Source organism: Prionailurus viverrinus, chromosome B4 (genome assembly GCF_022837055.1).
Source record: "Prionailurus viverrinus isolate Anna chromosome B4, UM_Priviv_1.0, whole genome shotgun sequence".
NCBI classification, from domain to species: domain Eukaryota; kingdom Metazoa; phylum Chordata; class Mammalia; order Carnivora; family Felidae; genus Prionailurus; species Prionailurus viverrinus.
Genome location: NC_062567.1, coordinates 135,051,798 through 135,062,142, shown reverse-complemented (window position 1 = coordinate 135,062,142; position 10,345 = coordinate 135,051,798). Strand labels below are relative to the sequence as shown.

The following is a 10,345-nucleotide window of genomic DNA, read 5'->3' as shown; positions in this document are numbered from 1 at the left end:
CGCCAAAGTGCTGGATGATGTTTGCGGGCGGGGGACGGCCGCGGGGGTTGGGCCTGGAGGAGGTGGGCGCAGGGGCTGAGGGGCCGGCGAGAAGCAGCAGACGAAGCGCGGGAGGTCGAAGCGGGCTCAGGGCGGCCGCTGTGGGTAGAGAGCGGCTTGAGAGTGTCGGAGGTGGGCGGGGCCGGAGCGGCCGCGGTCGGTGGGGGTGGGGAAGGAACCCCGCCCGCCCAGCTCGGGGCCCTGGAAGCCCGGCCTGGGGCGGGGCCTCATCGGTCGGGGGCGGGGCCTCCCGGCCCAGGGAGGGTGGGAGGTGGGGCGAGCAGCGCCGGGGGGCGGGACAGGACGTGCCGGGAGGGGGCGGGGCCTGGAGGGCCGGAGGCGGGGCGGGAAACGGCCGGGGGCGGGGCGGAGTCGGGGGCGGGGCGGGGCCGGGCCGGGCCGGGCCGGGCGGGGCGGGCGGTGGCCCGGAGGCGCGCGGGCGGCCGCGGCGGCGCGGATCTGCGCTCGTTTCCCCGGACTCGGCAGGCGGGCGGCGGCGACGGCGACGGCGGCGGCGACGCGCACAAAGGCGGATTGTGGCTTCACTGGTGCTCGCGGCGGGCGGCGCCGGGGCGGGGGCGGCGGGGCGCGCCGGGGGCCCCGGCGGGCGCGGCGCGGGCGATGAGCCGGGGCCCGGCATGGCCTCTGCGCGGCCGCCGGGCCGGGCCTGCGCCTCGGCGCCCGCGGCCGCGGGGCTCCGGGCCGGGCCGCCCGCCCTCGCCGCCGCCGCCGCCGCCACCTCCCCCGAGCCTGCGGGCGGCGCCGAGGCCGAGGAGCGCTCGCTGCAGCGCATGCTGCGCGCCATAGCGGAGGAGCGCGGCCGTCTCAGCCTGCGCCGGGAGGTCTGCGGCCTCGGTGAGTGGGGTGGCCCGGGGCCGCCAGCGCCGCGGGTGTGCGCGCCTCGGTCTGTGCGTGCGACCCTGTCTCTGAGCCTGTCTCGGTCTCTCTGTGTCTCCGTCTCTGCGCCTCCGTCCGTCTCTGCGTGCGTCTCGGACTCTGGGTCTTTCGGTCTCCGCGTCTCTCTCCGCCTCTGCGTGCGTCCCTGTCTCTGGGTGTCTCCGTCTCTCTGTTAACGTCTCTGCGTGTGTCTCTCTGCGTGTGTCTGTCTCTGTGTCTCTGGCTCTGCCTGTCGTGGCCTCCTCCATGCGCCCCCCAGGTCTCCACGTATGGGTTTTTCCTGTGTCCCTGTGTGTTGGTCTCTGATTTTGGTCCCAACAGCGGCTCTGCACACTCACGTCTCTGTGTCTCTTCCTCTTTCCCGGGTCACTCGGCGTCTCCCTCTGTCTGTCCCTTCGAGTGTGTCTGTCCATCCTTCTCCTTCCTCTCTGGGGTTGTGACAGGTCCCTTCCTTCTCTAGGAAGCCCTCCCCGGGGCTTCGGTGCCGCTGCAGGGAGTGTGGGCGTGGGATCTGGGGAGACCCTTGGCCCATCACCAGGCGGGGGCGGAACAGGCCCCCAGTGGGCTCTGGGCCGACCTCCCTGCCAGCGTGTCGGGGCCAACGTCCCCCGCTTCCTGAAGCCTTTGTCTTCCTGCACCTCTCCACACTGCCATTCCTTCCTCTCCCATTAGCTCCAACTGGGGACCTGTTGGGCCTTGGCCCCCCCCCTCCCCCCAACCCACCTACTCAGCAGAGGGAGCAGGGACTGCCGCCTCTCTGGGTGTGATCCTGCTTAGCTGAGGCCCTGAGTCCTACCTCTGCTGGTGGGGTGGGGTGGGGGGCACCTGGTATTGTTTGGAAACGCCTGGGGCTGAAGGTGTGGGTGGGGTCTCCCGGTGTGGCTGGGTATGAGGTAATCACTACTGTTGGATCCTGCCCGACCCGAGCCGAGGAGCCCCCTTCCTTGTAGTGTGTGGTTGTCATTTCTTTTCCATGAAAAGACCCCTCCCTTCTTCGTGCCGGCGTGATTTCATACCACATTGTCAGCCAACACCCCCCCTCTCCACCCCAATCTGAGCTGGGAGTTTCAGAGGGGGTGACAGCGTTGTGAAGGAGGGGATGCCAGCCTTGGAGATTCTACCCTTGCCCCCTTCCTTCACCACTGGGGAGTCCCGAAGTGCCAACATATCCCCTCTAAGGTCACACAGCAGCAGGGACATGGCACCCCTAGGGGTCCGGGCCCCTCAGCAGGCCACACCCTGAGTCTAGAGAGGAGAGGAAATGAATCCAAATCCTCGTGTTTTTTTTTTGTAGTTACCTTAGCAGAAGACTACGTGTCCCCTCAGGAAGCAGGTCCCAGCCCAGCCTGCCCCAGGAATGACCTTTCCTGGCGCGAGGGTGGGGTGCCTTGGAAGTAGGGACGGGCCAGGAAATGGGTTTCTCAGGTTTCTTTTCTGATAAGGCGTCAAGACTCAGTGTTGAGCAGACATTGAGGGATCCTCATGAGTTCATTCTAGCGTTCACTGAGCACCTACTGTGTGCCAGGCTGCGTGCCAGGCCCACCTGCCACCTGGCCCAGGATGTCTGGGATGGGAGGGGTCTGACGGACCATCTGCTCCAAGCCCCTCCGCCCAGTTTGCTCCCAAGCTCCAGGCAGCCCCTCCCCACCTCTCTGAGCACCTTCTCGCCTCTGCCAGGCCCCGCCCCCAGGAGCCCAGGGGGCCATTCCCTGAGGCCGATCCTAATGAATTCTAGCACCTGACATTTCCGGAGCTGCTCACCCTGTGCCAGGGCCTTTATGCGCTCTGTCAGTTCCATTCTGACTTGGCCTGATAGGAGTGTCATCTCAGTTTCACAGATGAGCAGGAGGTTCTGGGAGGGGGGAGGCTTGCCCAGGGAAAGCCAGTGAGGAGGTGGCAGAGCTGGGGTTGACCTGTGGCCAGTCTGACAGCAGAGCCTGCCGTGTCCCTCCACTGCTCCCCAGATGTCCCTGGCCAGGCCTCGCCGTGCCTGTCGCCCTGCATCTGGGGAGGAGAAATGCCCCGTAGTTCCCGTGTCTCCTCTCCGGGCACGCGGTCCCCACTCCCACACCCTTCCCCCCTCCCCTCCTCCCTCCTGCCTTACCCACCCCCCAACCCCCGTCCTGAACTCCTGAACTCCTGAACTCTGTCCCTGTGGCGCTCCGATGCTCTGTGCTTTTATGCCCGCTCTCTTCTCCTCCCGGAAGGCCACCCCTACTCCCCTGCTCCACGCACACCTACAGGGGTCTCTCCAGGCCTCAGCTCCAATGCCACCACCCTAGTGACCCCACCCCCCCTTCCTGTGCCACTGCCTAGGCTCTTTGTGCCCGATGCATGTCTTCTGGATCATCAGGCTGATTGTGGCACTGTAACAGTCTGTGTGACCGTGTCCCCGGTTAGCAAGCGAGCCCCTTGAGGCCACTGCCCAGTCTGTGACTCCTCAGTGCCCAGCACAGGGCACGTGCAGAGCAGGTACCCAGTAAACATTTAGCAGCACCAGGGAGAGGCTTTCTGGACGAGTAAGTAAGGGTTTGAGTGTATACAGAGTAGAATCTTAGCCTCTTAGAAGGGTACACTTTGTCGCTCTTTCATTTTTCACAAGAGAAATGCTATGTTCAGAGAGGGCCAAGCTGAATAGTGACCTAATGCCAGAGTAGAGTCAGGACCCAGTGGGTGGCCTGCCCACCCAGAACGCCGCCCCCAGAGAACCTTCGCGTGTCCAGCAGATCGCCCGGCCCTTTCTTCTCCACTCCACAGCTGTGACAACCTGTTACGTTCCTGCATTTAAACCTCCCAGATTGTTGCCGTGGTTGTTCAATTAAAGCTGAGGCTCTTGAGAACCATGCCATGTTCTCTGAGGTTGTTTTGAAGGTGTGAGGGAGCCTCTGGTGGAGACGCTTGACCCTAGACACACTGTTGTCATTTCTGAGTCACAGCGTCTGTCTAAGATGGGAGAAAGCGACTGCTTCTCCCCCCCCCCCCCCGCCCCAGGGGTTGTCACTTGGCTGTGATGATGAAAGGCACCTCGTGGATCCAAACCTGTCTTTTGAGTCTTCTCTTCGGCCGCGTCTGGTCTGCAGCGGAGACATGCTTTGCGGGTCAGGCAGGGGGATCGGGCCTGGTCCTGCCTGCTCGTGCCTGGTGGGAGGGCACCGCTGAGTAGGGGAGAGAAGCCGGGTGCGCAGGTGACTCAGCCGGAGGAGAGACCCTGCTGGAAGCAGCCAGGGCTGTGGCTCCTCCGAGCAGGATTGTAGGGTTTTATCCACAGGAAGCTGCTTGGGATTCCAGGCAGCTCCAGGGATTCAGATTCTCGGGCTGAATCTGAATTCAGATTCTCGGGCTGAATCTGTTGTGTGATGCAGACATCTGGACCAGAAGCGGATCTAGCCTGACGCCTCCTCCCGGGGCTTGGGCTCTCTCCCGGGCCCTGGACATCAGCTGAAGCGTCCCGTACCGGGAAGGCTCCCTCTCAACAGAGGCAGCACCCCGCTGACGTTCAATGGGGCCGCGTGGACTTGACCTGGCCCCGGGGTCTGGTGTGCACCGTGGACAGGCGCTGGGAGGGGAGGGGCCTACATCGTGCTGAATGTCTTTGGGCTCTGCCTGGGCCGAACACCTTTCAGAGCGGCTCTGCCTGGACCGATGTCCCCTTTTAGGTGGCCTAGGGCATTCTCTCTCTGGCCGGGAGTGCTGGGGGCGGCGGCGAGAGGAGTGTTCTGTGTTCACTGTTTCCTTTTATTCTTGAAATTGTCCTATAAGGTGGGTATCGGTACGCTCTTCTCTTTGTCCTGAGGACCAGATGCAGGTTTCGAGGTGAAGTAACGTGTCCCCGGGTCCGTGGCTCGTAAGTGGCAGGATGTGTCTGAGCCTAAGCTCTCAGTGGCGTTGGGACCCACCCATACTTGTCCTCAGGGTGCTGGTGGTCCAGTCATCACAGGTGTGCGCAGGTGGATTGAGGAAGGGCCCAGGTGGAGGCATGAGAGGTTCCCTGAGGGGCCACAGAGGAGGGAGCCACCACGGCTGCTCAGGGGCATTGTGCAGTGTGGGGCCTTTGAGAGGGGCCACGGCAGGGCAGGACTTGCCTGGGCAGCGGCGGGGGAGGCTGGCCCGGCTGGAAGGAGAGTGGAGGCTGCAGCAGTGGTCTGGGCCCTCGGCCCGGCCTCGGGGGGTTTTGTGGCCATTGACTTGGGCTGCCTGCCCTGTGCCCGTCGCACGGCAGCTGCAGTCATGCCCATGGGGGTAGAGTCTGTTGGCACCCCATTTTGCAGGTGAGAAAAGCAAGCTTCAGGAAGCCAGCGACTCACCCAAAGTCATGTCGCTGGGAGGTGGCAGAAGTGGGATTTGTGGCCTTCCAGCCGCGGCCCGTCAGATGCCGGTAGCCATCCTGCAGGGGGTTCGTGGAATGAGCCAGAAGGAATGAAGTGGGGAAACTGCCTTCCAGGGAGCCTGCCAGCCTGGCCCTTTCCCATTTTGCTAGGTGTGGCGTAGCTGGGCATCGGTGGGGGGGGGGGGGGGGGGGTTTAGCGGGAGGTGTGCCTGGAAGGGAAGACCGGGGGGCTGAGCCTCTGTGAAGTGGCGACCCAGAGTCTGTGGCGTCACGGGAATTGCAGGAGAAGTGAGAGCTTCACGGGCAGCGTGAGGAGCAAATGAGACAGGCTACAGAGGATACAGAGCGCCCGGGCCGGTGCCCGTGCGTGGAATCGGGGTTGTGCTTGTGCGGTCCCTGAGGACAGTTCCCCGGGGTTCCCTGGGGCCCCAAGCCCTCCAGCCCAACCGAGGCAGGCTGGGCCGGGTCTGGGCCCGTGCTGTGGGGAGGAAGTGTAACCGTTTGCGTGGTGAGCGGTGCCTCTTTCGGTTCCTGGGCCTATTTTTAAGGCCTGTGGGTTCCGGCCTCTGTCCGTTTCTGGGGCTGGAGGAGGCCGCCCTGTGGTCTCTCCTGAGGCGGGGACTCTGTGTCCTTTCAGGGAAACCTGAGGACTTTGGACCTCACACTTCAGAGACCAGGCAAGGGGCGCCTGAGGGCTCAGTCGGTGGAGCGTCCGATTTTGGCTCAGGTCACGATCTCGCGGTTCATGAGTTCGAGCCCCACATCGGGCTCGCTGCTGTCAGCACAGAGCCCACTTTGGATCCTCTGTTTCCCCCCGCCCCTCCCCCCGCTGTGTGCGTGCGCACTCTCTCTCTCTCTCTTTCAAAAATAAATACACATTAAAAATAAATAAGTGAGGAGACCAAGGGTCACATCTGCAGGGCTGTCTCTGCAAGGCAAGAGTGTGAGAGGTTGTGTGGCCTGCCCAGGGTGGGTGCCGTGGCCCCTCATGGCCGTATTTGCCTCCTTCCCTGAGCCTGGAAGCCTCGGGAATACCCGCTGAGCCGTGAGGCCACTCAGGAGAATCCACACGCAGGATACTTGTTAAAAAAACAGCCTCAGACGCCCAAAACCAAAATTTTTTTTTTCCATTGAAAAAGTGTTCCACGCACATTACAGAAACTGGAAAATTTAAGAGGATGGGAAAAAAGATCACAGTTCCCATCATGCAGAGACGACTGTTAACTTTGCAAAGGCTTGCTTTCCAATCCTTCTAAAGCCTTCTTAAGGAATACTCGACATTCCAGACACAAAGTTTCCTGGTCACGCTTTCTTACTCAAAACTCCTGAAGCATCTGGGGCGCCTGGGTGGCTTGGTCGGTTAAGCATCCGACTTCAGGTCAGGTCATGATCTCACGGTCCGTGAGTTCAAGCCCCGCGTCGGGCTCTGTGCTGACGGCTCAGAGCCTGGAGCCTGCTTCAGATTCTGTGTCTCCCTCTCTCTCTGCCCCTCCCCTGTTCATGCTCTGTCTCTCTCTGTCTCAAAAATAAATAAACGTTAAAAAAAAATTTAAAAAAAAAAAAACAAAAAAAAAAAAACAAAAAAAAAAACAACTCCTGAAGCATCTTCCGTGTTGTTCAAACGAAACACCGTCGCAACGACCACAAGGTCATTGGGTGGCTGTGCCCTTGTTTCCTGGATTGGTCTTACCTCGTGGGAAACTTAGCTTGGATCCAGGTTTTCAGCCGGCCTCCTGGTTTGGGCTCAGGCAGCAGAACGTCCTGTGGGTCACAGCCCGGCCTCGGGAAGCCGGATGGACAGGAAGGATCCGGAAGTCCACCGGCCCGACCCTGTGTCTGCACAGACAGCGGGGTGAGGCTCAGAGAGGACCCTGCCACAGGTGGACCACAAGGGGCAGGGTGCCTGATCTGACCCACCTGTAGCCCCCCGCACAGGTGAGAGAGAGAGCTGATTAGCGACAGGGCAGAGGCAGAGGCTCCCTTATTTTCCGTTTGCAGTGACAGGGCCAGGACGTGTGAGGGGGAGAAGCTCAAGTGCACCCCTTTCAGGGCCCCTGTCGGCTACAGACGGGGGCTGGGATGTTGCTTTTGGACCTACAGGTAAGGGGTTGGAGCGGCTGGAGTTGAGCCCGCAGCGGTGGGGGCCAAGGTCGGGGGCCACCCAGCTTGGAAGGAGCCTTTGCCCAGCCCAGGCTGGGCAGCAGGAGCATCAGCTCAGTTAGAGAGGGACTCCTTTTAAAAAGGGAGTCCTGGGGGCGCCTGGGTGGCGCAGTCGGTTAAGCGTCCGACTTCAGCCAGGTCACGATCTCGCGGTCCGTGAGTTCGAGCCCCGCGTCGGGCTCTGGGCTGACGGCTCAGAGCCTGGAGCCTGTTTCTGATTCTGTGTCTCCCTCTCTCTCTGCCCCTCCCCGTCTCACGCGCTGTCTCTCTCTCTCTCTCTCTCTCTCTCTCTCTCTCTCTCTCTCTCTCAAGAATGAATAAACATTTAAACAAATTTAAAAAAAATATATATATACACATATATATTTCCCTCCCTTGAACGACCAGCAAATACTTGAAAAATGTCTGTTGGCAAAGCAGAGAAGAGGGGGCTTAGTTTTCACGTTTTTGTCTTGTTCGTGGAGTTGTTCCTGTTTATCTTTCAGGTAAAACCCCTTTGCTTTTGGACGTGGTTTGAAAAATCTTGAAAAACGCCTTTTAGACTTGGGTTTCTTAAGACCGTGCGGAGGCAGGATGCTCTCCCTCCCTCGCGGAGGAGGGAAACGCTCCCTCTGCCTGGGTCTGGCTCACCCTGTCTGCTGGAGATCTGCGCCTCTCTGTGGCCCTTGCGGGGGGGTGGCTCTCCGGCCACTTCCTGACCCCAGCTCTCTGTTCTCCTGGCAGGGTAGGACCGATTTTGTTGTGCCTCCACCTAGGGCAGAGGTCAGCCTCCAGACCCAGAGTGTCGGAGAGTGTCACGGAGGCTGCCTGTGACAGGCGACAGAGCCCGGGGTCGAATCCAGACTGTGGGCAAGGCCCTTCTCCCCTCTGGCTCTCAGTTTCCTCTTGCATCAAATGAGGGAAGGAAGGTTGACTTGGAGCAGCAGCGTTCTCGGCCCGCAGCGCCCGGACGTGTGTTCACCAGGCCACAACGCCACTGCCTGAAACCGAGCAGGGCCACTGACACTGCCTCAGGGAGCTCGGTGCCACTGGGGTGCCGTGGCTCAGGACGGCAGGAATGAGATGGGAAGAGGCAGAAATGGGAAGCGTCACGGATCCCACCCCCCAACAAGGCGGAAACGAGGACCCTGTCCTTCTGCCACCCGGGGCCCCGGCCTCGCCCTCGGGCTGCAGCCTTCATGACCAGCAGGTCCCCAGCTGCGTTTGCGGGGCCTCCCTGGGTGATGCCAACACGGTGCCACCTGCCCGATTCCAGATTCCTCCCGACCCCAGGAGGAGGGGAGCGGCCCCCACGCGGCGGGGCTCCGTGCAGCTGCAGGGCGCAGGGGTGCGGGCCTGTCTGCGCAGAGGAGAGGCGCTGCGCCCGGGAGCCCGCCGGGGAGGCCACGAAGCCCGCTTGCTCCCGCAGAGGGTGGGAGCCAGAGCAGCCACGGCCCCGTACAACCCTGTGGCGAGGGGTGTTCGCCCCATTGGCAGGTGAAAACGGCGAGGCCCAGAGAGGCCGGGGCGCTTTGTTCAGGGATGCGGAGCAGCGAGGGTGGGACTCGAGGCTGTGGCCGTCTCCCCAAGGGGAGGCGTTTGGCACCCACTCACCCCGTGGCCTCGCCCGGTCTGGTGTGTGAGCAGGAGCCGGGCCGCCTGGTTTCCACAGTGAGGGGAAGGGGATCGGGACACGGAGACGGATGTGGGACTGGCCCCTCCTGAGCACGCGGCTGTGTGGCCCAGGGCCGTGACCCAGACCTGTTGGGGGGGGGGGGAGGGAGCAGGCCCCCCCGGGGGGCTGGGGAGGGTGCGTTGGGCGTGTCCGTGCGCTAGGGGACGTTGGCATTGGTGCGCAGAATGGATGCTGTCATGTGGCCTTGAGTCCCTCTCGCCAGGCTGTGTGTCCGCAGGGACACAGTGCTTGGAGCGGGCGGGCTGTGGACAGCCCTAGGCCTCTGGGGCTCTGTGACCTGCCCCCACCCAGGTAGCCTGTGGAGGTGGGGCCCTGGGCCGTGGCCAGGGCCACGAGCGAGTGGTCTCCTGCCCAGGCAGCGGGGTGGGGCGCAGGTGGGCGTGAGGGTGGCCGGTCACAGCTCCGGTCTGGGATGGGGCACCTTGTGCGTGTGTCTGGGAGCCTCGGTGACCCTGCAGAACCGCATCTTGTCTCATAGGCTCTGTTTTAATGTGTCAGAGCGAAGCAGTGAGTCAGGAGTTCGAACAAGGCCACAGCAATGACGAGCTCACAGGAGATGGGACTTTGAATGTGCGGCTACTCTTGGGCCATAAGTGCTCCGGCAGGATTGAGGTATCTGGGAGCAGTTTGTGGGGAGTGAGGTGTGGCGTTGAGTGACAGTGGCCGCAGGGCATTTGCAGGCGCTGCCGTTCTGGAGAGTCCAGAGGATCGCTTTTGGGAACCTCGGGCCAAGGACCACTCGGGCGCATGCCCTGCCCCGTGAGAGCGACCTGGCGGTCAGGGTCAGGGTTTATTTTTCACTATGCCCGGGGCCTCATGCAGAGCCTGCTCTCGGAGCCAGTGCTGATCCGCCCTGGCATGGATTCCAGTCCCAAGTCCCAAGGCCCATTATGGCCCTTCTGGGTAACCTGGGTCAGGTGCCTCTGTTTCCCGCACCGCGAAGTGGGTCATTAGGGAGATCCCGGATGTGACCGAGGGTTGTAAACGCGCTTCGAGGATTTCACGGCGCCGTGCATGTGTGAGAAGGGGTCGGGAGTAAAGCGCTTGCTGGTGGAGGCTCTGGGCGAGCGTCAACGCTTCCTTCCGTGGTGTCTGTCCTCTGAGCCAGCTGGAAGCCGGAGGTCGGTCATCATGACGTATTTATTTGTTCAGCCTTTGCTGGTGCCTGCTGGGGGCCCCACCCTGTGCTGGGTACTGGGTCATCCTGACAGCAAGGTGTCTCGTCCTGGAGGGGAGGGACACCCAGG

General features: G+C 62.2%; 1 protein-coding gene across 2 annotated transcripts in view; it reads left to right on the top strand.

The window, feature by feature from the left end:
• Positions 1-743: 743 nt before the first annotated feature.
• KIAA0930 (KIAA0930 ortholog) overlaps positions 744-10,345 on the top strand; it is a 38,811-nt gene continuing 29,209 nt past the window's right edge. For both annotated transcript variants that reach the window (XR_007153889.1, XM_047866238.1), the window contains exon 1: positions 744-894. Coding sequence is in view for 1 of the 2 variants with exons in the window: in XM_047866238.1 (XP_047722194.1) it covers positions 831-894 (64 nt within the window). In the remaining variant the exon portion in view is untranslated. The remainder of the gene's footprint in view (positions 895-10,345) is intronic.